Here is a 15,312-nt window from a genome sequence, read left to right as displayed (position 1 = left end):
GTGAAGACAACCCTGCTCCAGATTTTTTTTAAAAAAAAATTCCTACTAACAGAGCTCCAACCGCTTCAACAGTGTGTCCTGAAGACTGAAGAGCACACACAAAAAAGTAATTTCATACTCTTCAGTGCCGAGTAAATTAAACTTTGCTCTGGCCAATAAGTTAGAAAATAAAGCTAAGCAACCAGGGTGCAAATCACCTGTGTTTCTACAATTACCTCACAATTAGACAACTGCTGAAAGCAGCTGGAGGCAAATGCAATACATTTCCTAGCAAAACACAAAATGAAACAGTCTGTTTCAATGCAAAAATATATATAAATGAGGTTGTAAAGAGAGCTGTTTGGCAAAGAGTAATCAAATAAAATGAAATATGGTACATTAAGCTTGGCACTTTGTTGCATTTCATTTTTGTCGTTAAGAACATTGCTAAAGAAAATTCAATATATGCAATAGTGTTACTACGGTGTTTTGTAGGGTGGCAGCAAAATTCTGCTACGTCTTTAAAAAGAAAGCGTTACATTATTGGTAAATCTACAGAACTGAAGTTATTTAAAAACGGAGTGTCTAAAAAATGCTGTTGCTAGAACCAAAGTTTGTGCACACACATAAAGTGCTGACACCAGTTTCTGCAGTTGCCAGAAAACAGAAAGTAGATGATGTTTTTTTTTGTTGTTGTTGTTTTTTGTATGTTTGTTTGTTTCAATATATAAAAATCAAAATATTAATCACGCCAATGCATTAATGGCAGGACCAGTCCTTGAGCTAAAGCAAACTATTTACTCCATGTAACAAGTACAACTTATTTGAAACAATACAAAAATGCAAGTATTTTCACATGGTTGCTCATACCTGAAAAGGGACTCTCTTGAGAGCCAGATTTCATTTTGTTTCACGGTCTTCCAAGAGAATAGCAGCAGCAGTAAAGCAAAGAGAGTCAAAACAGTAATTCTCCACTTATTTAACCATGTAGACAGCTTCTTTAGACCATGGACAAAAAGGATGCAGTACCCCATACTGGAAAAAAAAGAAGAAAAAGTGGAAAAGGTACAGTTATTTTCCAGTACTCTGGTTTAGATACAAGACCATTCAGTATTGCATTTATTACACAATTAAAGTTTTGTGTTTTTTTTTTTGTTTTTTTTTGACTAATTATGTTTTCCACGATAACAAACTGGAATTCAGCAGCGCTTTTCCTCAAGTCACTACACAATTTCCCAATTAATCTAAATGACAGACCCAGATGCCAGAAGTATAGCAGTGTACATAATACCACACGGCATAATGGTAGCTTACCCCACTCTGCGGAAGGCAGCTGCTTTTCCGAACAGAAAGCTAGGGAAGCATAATGTAATAATAGTAATACTGAGTGCTACCAAAGTGGCTTGCAAGTGAAAAGCATTACAGCACAATGAGTTCTCTGAACAACCCCACTGGTGGTTGCTATTAATGCTGGTCTGCAAATGGTGAAACTGAGGAGGGGGAGTGAGGGTTTTGCCCAAAGCTGCAGCAGGAGGTGCTGTCAAGGGCTCACCCAAGAGGTAGGAGCTCACACCGGGGTCTTGCCTATGGCTCTCTGCTCCCCCTCCCCATGCCAGGACTTTATGGGAACTGATCTGAGGTTGTTTATATTTTGTGGTCCCCCACAAGCCACGTGTGGTCCCAGCCTGGTAAGAGACAAAGGAGGACACTGCCGGTGGAGACCCTGCTGCTTCTGCAAGGGCTGGGCTCTCCCACACAGGTAATGACACCAACCATGCCCAGCATGTCCATGTGCTCCAAAAAGCTTGCTGATGGCAGATACTGTGGGCAGGGATTCACGCTGACAGCAGTGGAACAGCAGTTCAGCTCTCAGCTGATATGGCCAGTGACCATGAACGAATTCATGCACTGCTCCCAGGCAGCGAACTACTACACTTCAACCTCGTCCTGCAGCTGTGCAACTTTTTAATTTATTAAAATCCTGGAAAATTATGGTATTAACAACAATGAGGGGAGCAGTAGCAACGACAAAGTTTTTTCATTTGATACGTGTGATTACTACAAGATAACCTGAGCAGAAACTGGTCAGCAGAGCTCGCTCACCTGTCGTGCCCAGCTGCCAGCCCCCTGGGCCTTTATGCCCCTCCACACGTAACCACTGAGGAGTCTCTGTGAGGTGAACTGTGTTTTAAACTGAAGTCTTACTCCTGTAGTATAACTTTAAACCAATTCAATAATTACTTATTACTCAATTCAAATATTGTTTATTCTTCCAGTGACCCCCCAGTGAATTGGAAATTGAGTGCTTTTGGTTGCTGTACTTTGTATACTTGTAATTTTGCTTAGCATTTTTTACAAACTTCCATTTCTATTGCCTGACAGATTTCATTAGCTTATCTGCAACTATTTAATGCAAAGTACCACACATTGGACTACAGCTTGATATACCCTTGCTAGATAAAGATTTAGCTTCAGGCTGAAAAGCTATCTTTGTCCCAGCAGCCCCCTCTGAAGAAAAGAGGGAGCAGAAGGATCTGGAATAATACTTAGAGACGATGGATACACTGGGATGAAAGAGCAGCCTTCCCAGGCACTGCCACTCCTTGAATCCCAGCCGAATCCCACTCCCGGGCCCAGGGAGGCTGGCAGCAGAGATCGCACACGCTCTAGCCAGAGCTCTGCACACTTTTGTGGACTGTACCTAGAGGTCTGAGCAGCTTCCTGGCAGGATTGCTACAAGGGAAGAAAAACTAAGAACACAGTTGCCCCGTCAGAGGTAATATCACAAGCAAGCAGGCAATGTGGTAAAAGTCTATCTGGAAATCAGAAAAGAAAAACGTCCCATCTTCAAGGAGCTGTGAACGTGCTTCCCTGCACAGTTCCTCTGCCCCTGTGAAGAGCCAGGCATGATGTTCCACACAGCTAAAATGCTAAATGGAGAGGGACAGTAAATCTTGCTCTTACTGAGCAAGCTTTCATATGCTTCATATATCAGTACGTACGGCCTCTGTTGTATGAACTGATCAGCACCAGGCAGTGGTACCATCTCTGGCAAGGTACAAGTGTCATATAGGACCCTGGGAGAGGTACAGACTAAGGGGACAAATCTGGACAAACCATCAGTTCCAGTGATCAATCAAAACTTTTTCATTAGTTCTCAGTTTTCCCATTTTTCAGAAGCAGTTATCAATCTTTATTTCACTTAGCTATGCTTGCATTTTGCTGCAACCCATTTCTTATGGCACTTGCACCGCTTTTTTTCCATGAATTCCTTTGCACACATATGTTTATTGCACCTACATTAATTGCAAGCAGACATTTAGAGCTACAAACTGAGATGCTGGTGCCAAACAACCCAGCCTTTATAGCTGTTGAACCCTACTTTAAAACCTCTGAAAAGCTAATCTCAGTAATAAGCCCTCCCTTTACAATAAGAAATGCCTCAAAAACCTGCAGACTGTTTTCACTCTGTTATTTAGCCTTTCAGCAATTTAATCCTTCCCTTGGAATTAATTATCTGACATAAACATTATTTAATTGCTTTAGCACAAAGCTGTTTTCAAAGGACATTCCCCACACCTTCACATATTCAAGAACAGGCCTTTTCACATAGAACGGTGAATGCGTCCAGAAAACAAAATATGCAAACGTCAGTGTCGTGGTATTTATATCAAACCCTGCCCCAGCTGCTGGGAATTTCAGCCTTAGCAGCACAGCCAGCGCCGTGCTGCGGGCTGCACAGCCAGAGGAAAGGCGCTGCTTCCAGGGGATGCTTTCTAACATCTGCGATGTTCCCACTGTAGTTACACGTGGATGCTGGATACTACAGAGAAATAAGGGCCTGTCTCAGACTGCGATTCCCCTGTGAGCTGCACAGACCGTGCTGTAGCGCAGGTACACAGCAGTGCCCAGCTCCTAAACGGCACTTTCCATTGCAAGTTCCCAAAACTCCAAGGGAACTCGCTTGGACTCCCCAAACTCGCAAGGGAGACCCTCTGCAATGCTCCTCATTTTACAAAGAGAGGACCCGAAACATGTGGGAATGAAGCAGTTTGCTCTGCTGACAAGCAGGGGTGGGACTGGCAAACCAAGTACCAAAATCACAGTCCAGGGGTCACAAACAAGACAGGGGAGTACAGAAGGAAAGCAACCCATCTTGCTGAAAAGCCCACATTAAATCAACAGGTAATTAATCTAAAGACAGTCTCTGAATCCATGCTCAGGAAGGCAGCAAAACTACAGGATTCAGCAAGTATGGACACTGGGGAAATGGAAGGAAGTAAGCTGGAAAAGGATGAGGGAGTGTGAAGTAGGTAAATACTTTTATTTTCAGAATCTGGTGAGTTTGGCTTAAAACTTCAGACTGTTCCATGTCTCAGATCATCAAGGAAAGGCTGGGGAAGATGTGGCTGCATTGCCTTGCCAGGGACCCTTCAGAGCAGATATCGGGTAGAGCTGCATCTCCGCATGGCTTTTTCTATGACGTGGTCATTTTGGCCCCGACCTCTGGCTGAGGGTGGATGTAACCTTCCTGACTGCAGGTCTTTTGCAGACTCTGAAGTTACAGAAAGCACCCCACATCCTTTGCTGCCAGGGAAGCAGGTGCATTTTCTGTGCCACAAATTGTTTGCAAAACAACATCTGTATGCAACTTGCCCAAATCCATTAACCTTATTACTTTAGCACCTCTCTTTACTTTTCTACCCTGACACCAAATAAGTATGGTGAAATGGGGGCAAATCCAGACCACTTCCCCAAATCCACTGTTCTGGGCTGAAGAAAACAAAAAAGCGTCCACATCAATGTGCTACACATCCCTCAACAGAACCGCAATTATATTACTACTGTTTCATTTCCCCACTAACCACTATTACTCTACAACCCACTTGTTTCACAATAGACTAAACACTGGATTACTGTTAAACTGCTAATCTTTTTTTGTTGTTCTTCTCCCATAGAATAGGCAACAACTTGCTACAGCAACTGTCCCCCACTGTGCAAAGTCCATGACAGATCAGCCCTGGGGTCAGATTCAAGGCAGGACCCAAGGAACAGGTAACACAGTAAGTTTTAGCATGTGAGAATACTTATTACAGGATAACCTGTAGCTTCAGAAATTCAATGATGCTGCAAGAGGGCTCCCACAAGAGATTCCTGCTTGGCACACAGACCCCCAGGTTTCATAATTCCTCAGGTTTTGGACTCTTACTGTACAGAAGTGGTACCTTCGTAAGGTCCTGAATTACAATGAGGGCAGGGCTGCACTCGGTAGGCAAACTCTGTGCACCATTTACAAGCATTTCTGGCAGATGGCACACAGGGAGCTGTGCAGTGGCAGGTTTTTGTCCATAATTTCTGCAGCTTGTTAATATTGTTCCACCTGCAAGGAAGTGAGAGGAGGCACAAACAGATGGGAATGAGGTGGCACGCAGACCCCATCTCCCACGGTGTGCTACACATATTGCCCAATTAAAACAAGCCAAAACAGCAGATAATTAATATTTGCAAACACTTCTTCAGTAATTAGATCACAAATTCAACTTTTTCTTTGGCCATTACGGCTCCTTTCCCCAGCCGAAGCTGTTACTGGTGATGCTTACACCGTATTACTCTCTCCCGATTTGGGTCTGGCACCTCATTTTTCATTAAGAAGTCAAGAAGGGCTTCGCTGCACTTGGCTGTTGGCGACGGCGTCTCATCGGAGACACGCTGTGGTTAGCGCTGCAGCCCAGGATTGCTGGCGTGCTCTGCTGCAGCAATCTGCCTGCGCTGGAAACCATCTTACCTCCTCTGGGAAGCGCGTGGAGAACCTACTGCTGCAAAACGCTCCCGAAAGCCGAGGCGTGTTTTAGTCACACATTTTACTGTATTTTCCGAACTGTGAGCTCGCACAGCACAGTTTTCCACTCCGGCGAGGAGCGCGTGGGCAGCGCAGGCGGAGCACTGCAGGAAGGAGGCACGGTGCGCGATGCGATCCTAGCGCTCGGCGGCCTCCTGGGAGCCAGGGCAGCGGCACTAGCCTCCTCTGGCCAACCAAGGTAAACTCAGGTGGGAGAAAGACACGTAAAACATGCCTTCCTTACACTCCTTAATGCTTATTTTGAGGATGTCAAATCTCATGGGGTACTTGTTTGCTTTTTTAAAGACTGATTTAATCTCAGTCACGTGCACACAAGCTTGGAGTAAACCCACTGATCTGAGAGCAGTTACTCCGGAGCTCAGCTCAGATAAGAATCCAGATGCATGCATATATAGCAGCTAGGAAAAGGGCTGCCTGGAAGCGGCCTGTCAAAGCATGGAAGAAATACTGCTCCATTCAGGGGCTGTTAATGCAATGAAAGGGATTATCTCAAAACTATACTGAGACCAGAAAATGCACTTGGCTTTGACATTTCACCCCGGAGGCTCTTTCTGGGCTGCAAACCTCCTTCTTGATTTCCAGCACTTATTTCAGACGACTCCCTTTTCCTCCATAAAAACTAACCCTCACCATTCAAGCTGCTCTGAAGCAAGTTTAACCCTTGTATGCATCGCTTACTTTAAGTGCATACTTTGCTGCTGCTGCCCCTTCAGGATCGCGGAGCACAGCCCAGAGAAAGATGCTGCCTGCTGTCAGATCCAAATGCTGAAAGCAAACATTTGAATCTCTTGGTTTTAAAGTCCCCCACAAGCTTTCTATCCCCAGCCCTAAACACAAGTTCTCAGAACCAACATGCTTTCCATGCTCCCAGCCAAAGCTGCTCCAGCCCTGTAGCCTGAGCTGAGGAAACATGCTGAGAGGAAGAGCCAAAGTCATTTGAAATGCAGATTGCAGGCAGGGCTGCTGCTGCAGGGGAAAAAGCTTGAAAGGCAGTTCATCCCTGTTAAACTAAATGACTGTGCTCACACTTCTCTAATGGGGAATAATTGATGGCAGAAAGCACCCTTGGCATGATGTTTGGGCTGTTCCTGCCTCACGCAGTCAGATGCGACAGGGAGTGCTGGCAAAAACAAGCAGAGTTGCTCTTTCTGCCCCAAAACAGTGCTCGCAGCCACAGAGCTCCAGCGTGAGCAGCGCTGGTTGGGCAGCAAAGATGCTGTTTAATGAAAAATGTCAAGTTTCCAAGGCTGGAGCAGTTTAGGGCCAGAATAAAATTTAGATTTAAAAAATGTTTTTGTCTGCAAGAACAGTGTATGTCTATATGCATGTTAGCTTGCACCTGGTTCAACCAAAGTAGCTGGAAAATCAGAAGTACGGGGGCACTCCTTGCGGCCTGGATCACCCAAACTCACATCTCTGTGCCAGGTCTGAAAGCTGGGGATGCAGCAAATGAGTCCACTTGTAGGGCTCCAAGTCTGGAGCCCCCAAAATTCTCCAGCTACCAAAGTCCATGTGCTGACCAGGACTGGCCACACTACTGGGGCAAGTGTATTCTAGAATTTTTGAGAAGTTAACTTGCTACATGTACCAAGCTTACTGCTCAGTCAAAATCTTCTCTTGCAGCTAGTACGAGGCTAGCTTAAATTCAGTGACCTATCTATAGGCTGGCTAACTTGATAAAATACAAACATGAGCCTGGATCAGGTCTGGATCAAACAGCTCTTTACTCACTGATCTGGCAGAGTGTAGGTCCAGTGCTAACAATCCTGGAAAAATTATGGTGTGTAGCAGATGGGCCATGATCTCCCAGCTCTCAGACAAGTACCTCCGCTGCCCCGAAAGAAGCAATTCTGAGCCACATCCATCCAAGTGTCCATTTCTGTCACTCACGTCCTTTTGCCTGTCAAGTCCATCTTGAGTAGTCAGCGTGCCTTGGCAAAAAGCTTTGCATTAACTAAAATGTCCTACTTTCCATCGGAAAACATTGTATCAAAACTTTCTCAAACAGTCAGGACTAAGGAGGAAAAATCTCTTGCAACTCATACCAGTAGCTACTTAATGCTGTTCTAAGTGAAAGAGATAAAATAAGTACTTTGAGGAAAGGGCAAGATGACCCAGGCCTTGAAGATGTCTAATGGATGATTAACTGAGGAACTGCAAATTAGGAAGAACATTATGTTGACATTCTTGAGAGAAACATCCTGGCTATGCCCTTGAATACATCACCAATCAACATAATATGAATAGTTGGCTGAAAAACATAGATTAGAAGTATTCTAATGTGAACTATCCGTGTACTATCCTCATCATAATAGTAAAAGTCACACCCCTAAGCTGGGAGACCCTGGTCCAACAAGAGACCTTTCCTCCCTGAGGATACGCAGAATGATTCTGGTATGTCAGCAGGGTGGTGATCTGGTAACCAGTGGGAGCCTAGGGGATTGTACAACCATGTAAATGCATTGACAAGGGATTATATAAAGAGTGGCTTGGAAAGACATAATGGGTGCCAGTTTTGTGGGAAACTACCTGGTGCCCAGACTTGCGCTATTCTGAAATAAACAATATCTCAACATAGCCTGTGGATTGGCTCATTGCACACCGGGTAATGAATCCAAACTTTTATCAGACAACAGCTTTTGGTGACCCAGATGGGACAGCGCAGAGCCTTGCCCAGATCGCCTTGCTGGCTGCCGGCGGGGAGAAGAGGTCTGCAGGACTCCAGCACGCACCGACTGTTTTGATCAGGGGCTCCCAGGACCCTCTCCCTGTCCGGAGGCGGTAAGTGACTCCAGGGTGCGATGCCAAACATCAGTGAGATCGTGCTTTCGGTTAAGGTGAAAAAAGGAGTTAGGAGGCTTTGTTAAAAGTCTGGTTTGGGCCAGCATTTGTAATAAATATTTTCATGCATGTAGACAGTGATCACCAGAGTGTATGTGGATACAGACCCCTTTGTTTGGTAAAATGGGGACCAGTCCTTCCTCTGAATCAACCCCTTGTTAACCTTTAGGGTGCATCCATAAGAATTGGAATAAGTTTGGTGGGGATCACCGAACTAAACGAAAGATGAACGCATGCAATGGTGACTTATTTACAAGTTGGATGATGGGGAAAATGGCAGGAACGGGGTAATTGGGAATATAACAATACAACTGATGTTATTTTGTCAGAGAACAGGCAAATGGGATGAAGTACCTTATGTAGATTTATTTTTCTCTATGGGACAATCGCAAAACTAGGAAAAAATGTAAACTGTTAATCAATGACAGCAATGTAATCACGATGATGTTGGATAAGGAGAATAAGAATCTCTCCAGGTGGTGTTCAGCACTTAGGATTGGAAAAAGGTGTTTGAAATAAAATGAAGAGGAAGAAGATGTACAGTGTTTTTTAACCGATTAAAGAGATTGAGATCGGGGAAGTACTATAGATGAAAGACAGGGAAACAGAGTATAGTGGAGTAGAAGGGCAGAAAGATAGTCCAATAGCAAGGAGAGAAAGGGCACAACCCCTGGTAGTAATTCAGGCCCCACTTTGGGAAGCAGAAGGACCTTTACAAAAAGCAGCTTTTGTAAAGGTACCATTTTAGTCTTCTGACTTAATAAATTGGAAAAAGTCAGCTGGTTCCTACAGAGAAAATCCTAAGAAGGTATACGGAGTATTTCAAATGATTGTGCTCAACCACAATCCTGACTGGAAAGATATGCAGGTTTTGTTAAATGCCCTTTTTCTTCCGGAAGAGAGACTGCTGGTGGTAGAGAAGGCTAACAAGGAAAATGGGAGGATTAATGCAAGGGAAAGGACGGAGCTGTTACGCCGGAACAAGAACCTCCCTGGGATCTGAATACAGATGGAGGTAAAATGCTTGTAAAACAGTATCAGCAGTTAATTTTGTATGGAATTAAGCACAGAGGAGCAAAGCATAGGAACATTTCTAAATTATACCAAGTAACTCAGGGTCCTAATGAGGAAACATCAATATTTTATGAAAGACTATGTGAAGCAGCTAGGAAACAGGCAGATTTAAATCCTGATGATAAGTCAAAGTAACATTTAATACGTTGTTTATAGTACAACCAGCCCATGATATCTTGAAGTAGTTGTAGAGAATAGATGGAGTTTCAGGAATTCCTATTTCTCAGTTAACTGAGAAAGCTTATATGGTATGTAATAATCGATATTAAGTAGAAAGGGAGAGAAGACACAAAGAGAAACAAGAATGCAAAAAATGTGAACAAGTTTGCTTGTAACAGCTGTGGTTCAAGCCCAAATGTTGTCCTGTGATAAAGGATTTCAAAAGAAGGAAGAGGCAGGATGATGGGAAATCAAGGAAGAGGGCAAGGGAGATATATCTCTCTCTCATCCATCTGACTCACTGGGATTAAATTAGCGTGTATATTGTCAGGAGGAGGGGCACTGGGAGAACAAATACCCCAAACTGAACTAATCCAGAGAGCCAAAATTAACAAGCGTTCCCGGAGAGGACTTGTTAATGATTGGCATGGAAGAATCAGATTGAAGGGGACTGGGGGCAGAATCATCCAGTACCCCAGCAAAGCCCCCATTTCCAGTAAAGCTGAGGAATTAAATTGTAAATTTTGAACTGTAATTTTTTAGTAGATACAGGAGCCACTTATTCAGCAGTAAAAGTGCAAGGGACCATTGAGTAAATTCTCTATGCCAGTGATTGGGCCATGGGAAAGCAAGAGGTTAAATCCTTTTTGCAACCAATTAAATGTGAAATTGAGAACTGAGTTTTGACTCACGGATCTTTATACTTGTCGGAATGTCCCCTGCTTCTATTAGGACAAGACATATTAAATAAACTGCTTGCTGAGATAAATTTTGAGAAAGGAAAAAATCCAAGTACATATTGCTGAAAATAATGCCTGGCAGGCACAAGTATATTTGTTACAGGAAAACTTTGAAGATACTTTGGGAGATGAACAGAGTCACCTACCAACTGCAATCAAGGATGCAGTAGTACTATTTGTATGGGCAGCCAGGAAACCCGGGAGAGCAAAGTCAGTGGAACCAGTAAAAGCAGAACTCAGGGCAAGAAAAAAACTGGTAAGGAAAAACAATACCCAACAAAATTAGATAAATAATAATAAATAAATAAATAAATAAATAAATAAATGGAGTCAACAATTGAGATGCTAAAATTAACAATGGAACAGAAAGTAACAGTTTATGTGCCACAAGCAGTTGCAATTTTAGAAAAAAAGAACATCACTGGTTGTCACCCAGTTGTATGGTACTGCTGCTAGAGCAAGATGATATTCGATTAAAAGTAAGTACTGCTTTGAATCCTGCTTCATTATTGCTGTTAGACAACAAGTAGGAAATTAACCATGACTGCTTGCAAGTTATCGAACAGGTATAGGCTAGCCAACTGGATTTGAGACACACCCCTTAAGAACCCAGATGACAAATTCTGCACTGCTGGAGGCAGTTACATGGCGCACAGAGAGCAGGGTATGCAGTGGTGACATTAACTGAGGAAAGTAGGAATATTGCCATCTAATACCTCTGCACAAAAAGCTGAATTAATAGCACTCACAAGAGCTCTGGAGTTGGCCCAAGAGAAACGAGTTAATACCCAAACAGGTTCTAAGTATGCTTTTGGAGTGATACATGCAGAAGGAGACTGCACTGTTGTCTCACAAGGCATCCTGGTTAAATATGGGAATGAGATTTTGAAACTACTTGAGGTGGTACAGAAGCCCAAAGAAGTAGCATCAAAGTGGCAGTTCAGACACTGTAAGAGGAAATCGAAAAGCAGACGAGGCAGCTAAGCAAGCAGCTTCAGTTAGCAATATAAATCTTTTATTACCTACCAGAAAGACGTCGATAACAACACCAGAAAATATGAAAAAGGAAATTAAACTGGCCAAATTATTAAAGTGTTAAAGATTCAAATGGATGGTGGGTTACTGCTCATGGACAATGTATTCTTACCTCAATTGTTACGAGACAATTGATGACACAAATTCATTGGGAGACACATGGGAGCTGATGCTCTAGTAGAAAATGTCACAAAGTATGCCACTGGAGCAAAAGTGTTACTAATTGCTGAGAGCATAACTCAAAAAACTGAACTCTGACTTAAAAACAATCCTAAAATACAAATAAAACCTCCTCCTGGAGATGTGAAGAAGGGAATTACTCCTGGTGAGAACTGGCAAATTGATTTTTATGAGTTACCAGGTGCAATCAATATAGATACTTATCTGTGCATGGGGACACTTTTTCTGGTTGGCCTGAAGCTTTCCTGTGTTAGTGAAGTGCCTACCGAAAGAAATAATCCCAAGATTTGGAGTAACTGAAGGGACGTCATCAGATAGGGGGCCTCACTCTATGGCTGTACTCATTAAAGAAATGGCTAGGATATTGAACATAAAATGGGATTTAGATAACCCGTGGAGGCCACATTATAGTGGCAAGGCAGAAAGGATGAACCAAACACTGAAAGGACAAGTAAGAAAACTGTGCCAGGTAACCCAGTTGAAGTGGATGGAGGTTTTACCAGCAGTATTACTTGGAGTCCAGGGTAACTCCCAGAGCTCAAGAAAATGTAAGCCCATTAGAAATACTGTATGGGAAACCTTATGCTATAAATTTGACTGGGAAACCTGATCAGATGTATGTGACTAGGAATCAAGCACTTAGATTATCTTTCATCCGTTTTTTTTTTTTTCCAATTCTTGGTTATTAAATTTTTTAAAAGCCACCAGAACCACCACCTCTGCTAAAAAAACACAAGTCTCACAGCTTAGAACTATCACTGTGATAAAGTAATAGGTAATATGTTTAACTTACTACTGAGTCTGCTGAATAAAATGTCAAAATTTCACCAGAATTAAGAGGCTTTTTCCTGGATCAAGGTCTGCAAATCATAATACAGAGACACAGAACCATAAACATGCAGAATATATCTAATTTGGAAACATGTAATCTTATGAGCTAGTATTAGATTTTGGTTTTGGCTCTAAATTAAAATCTGTAGGCCTATATTAAAGATACTTAGACATGACCAGTTAAGTCATCAAAATGATTGACCTCCATGAGCAACGTGGTCCTCTATTCAGAACATGATGTAATTAGAGAAAATCCAGGAACTCTTATTTTCCTTATTAGAGAGAAAATGTGAACTAAAAATGAATGATTTAGGTAACCTTGGAATGGCTATTTAAACATTTGGACACATTTCCCTTTCCTCCTTTCCAATATAAGTCACGTGATAAACAAATTCACTTCATTAGAGTGCTTGAGTCCAAAATTTCACTTCCAACAGATTCCTGTCTGAAATTTTTCCAGGTAATAAAGAACCTTTTCATGCTTTTGATTACTTTATGCGTTACAGAAAGAAAACAGTTTATAAATGAAAATTCCTAGATAATTCCATAGGTATTCCATAGACAATTCCCTAAAATCTTATATTCTTTAGTCGGGGTCTATATGCTGCAGTTTTAATTAAAATACTGTAATAACTTACAGAATTCTGTAACAGGGATATAATTTTCCATTTAGTTCCATCTCGAGTCTCCAAAAACCTCACATGAGAAACTATTTTCTATTAAATGTCATAACACATCTTCTTAAGGGGTCCACATTCCATTGTAAGTAGGAATTCCTCTTTTAATCAACATGACTAAATAGATTATTTCCACAAGATGGCATTAACTTAATTTATTGCTATTTCTCAGAAGCAATACCCTTACATACCTGTATTATCTTCAAAAGGAGAATAAATGTGTTTGAAGGTTTTTCTTTAACCTAATACATTACGATAAAACCAAAAATCTTTCCAGAATAGCCATTACTGCTTATGCTCAACACAAATCTAGCATTTTCCTGAATCAATTGTACATGGCCAAAACAAAACGTGCTTCTCAAAAGCATGTTTTAAATTTAGTTAAAATAAGGCAAGACTGCAGTCTAGACCAAACGCGCCATGAGCTAATCTTTTTCAGCTTTGCAGAATCACTTGGGCTTTCATTCCTACATCTTTATTGCCTTTCGCCAAAATATCTGGCACCAGCATCTCAGCATTTCTTGCCTGCATTAACAGAGGATGGCTGCTTTGATTTCCCCTTGAAGTGTTTAATAGGGGTGGGCAAGCCTTCAAAAGCGAGGGGCTTAGCTTTGGATACGCATCTGAAAGGTAGACGCTTACAGGGTTTTGCCTTCCTACCAGCAGTTAATCCCTGTAGCCCCCTTCTGAAGGACAGAGCGGAGTAGTTATCCCTGTTTAACAGAGGGGGAAGCAGAAATGGAGTTGCCTGCCTCAGCTGAGGTCCCAGCGTGCTGGCAGAGGGCTCGGCGCAGCACCGGCTCCAGCCGCCATCTATTTCATGGGCTGCTGGTATCTTCCAAAACCCCCAGCAGGAACACTCTCCAGTCATGGTAAAGAGGGCTTGGGTTGGGGTCTGGCCCGCTGACACCACAGAAGGTGCCCTGCGTGCCCTGCCAGCACCCCGGGGTCCATGGTGCGTTACAGGGAATATAACCCAGCTTGCACCTCCGGCACTGCGGCAGCTCCAAGGTCCTCACAGGAACAGCAGCAACAATGAGGCATTAAAATCATGGGGTTTTAAGTAAATGGAGCAGGTGTGACGTGGATTCCAGATCCAGATCCCAAAGGAATTGTGGATTCTGCTCTAAAGCATCAAACAGCCTAATTATGTTGGTGAGTTGAGATCAGGGAGCAAATAAACTGGCTGCATGGAGTCAGTGGGGTTTCTGTTGCTGACTTTGCTTTGGGTCAGGACTTAGCTCCAACTGAAAACAGAAGCTTCTTCTGTAAATTAGGTTATCACTTACTGGATCTGATCTGCATACTAAAGGAATGCTGAACAGGTAGACAGGAATTTGGCTCCTCAGGCTTGGTGAACTTGCAGCTTCAAATAACTTTACAGAAAGCGGTGGCAATGGAAACTGAAAATGCATCACCACCACCATGCTATATAGCTGGTCTTGAGGGAAATGAAGATGATTCAGTTTTCATGAACCTGGATATCCCTGAGCAGAAGCCCTCATTGCTTACATGGCTGAGGATGGTGCTTCTCTTTTTTGGAGTATGTCACACTCTCCACATAGAATCTATGATTCCAAGATTCCACGATTCCAAGATTCCACGATTCCATGATTCCACGATTCCATGATTCCACGATTCCATGATTCCACGATTCCATGATTCCACGATTCCATGATTCCATGTGGAGAGTGTGACATGCTCCAAAAAAGAGAAGCACCATCCTCAGCCATGTAAGCAATGAGGGCTTCTGCTCAGGGATATTCACAGAATCACAGAATCACAGAATTTCTAGGTTGGAAGAGACCTCAAGATCATCGAGTCCAACCTCTGACCTAACACTAACAGTCCCCACTAAACCATATCCCTAAGCTCTACATCTAAACGTCTTTTGAAGACTTCCAGGGATGGTGACTCCACCACCTCCCTGGGCATT

General features: G+C 42.8%; 1 protein-coding gene across 1 annotated transcript in view; it reads right to left on the bottom strand.

Moving 5' to 3' along the window:
• The window catches only part of TMTC1 (transmembrane O-mannosyltransferase targeting cadherins 1), a 147,609-nt gene that overhangs the window by 44,106 nt on the left and 88,191 nt on the right, over positions 1–15,312 (bottom strand). The window contains exon 10 of the mRNA XM_035345237.1: positions 850–1,014. Within this exon, the coding sequence (XP_035201128.1) occupies positions 850–1,014 (165 nt within the window). The remainder of the gene's footprint in view (positions 1–849; positions 1,015–15,312) is intronic.

This window comes from Oxyura jamaicensis, chromosome 1 (assembly GCF_011077185.1).
Source record: "Oxyura jamaicensis isolate SHBP4307 breed ruddy duck chromosome 1, BPBGC_Ojam_1.0, whole genome shotgun sequence".
Taxonomy (NCBI): domain Eukaryota; kingdom Metazoa; phylum Chordata; class Aves; order Anseriformes; family Anatidae; genus Oxyura; species Oxyura jamaicensis.
Note: the sequence above shows the minus strand (reverse complement) of the source record. Positions and strands in the feature narration are given on the sequence as shown.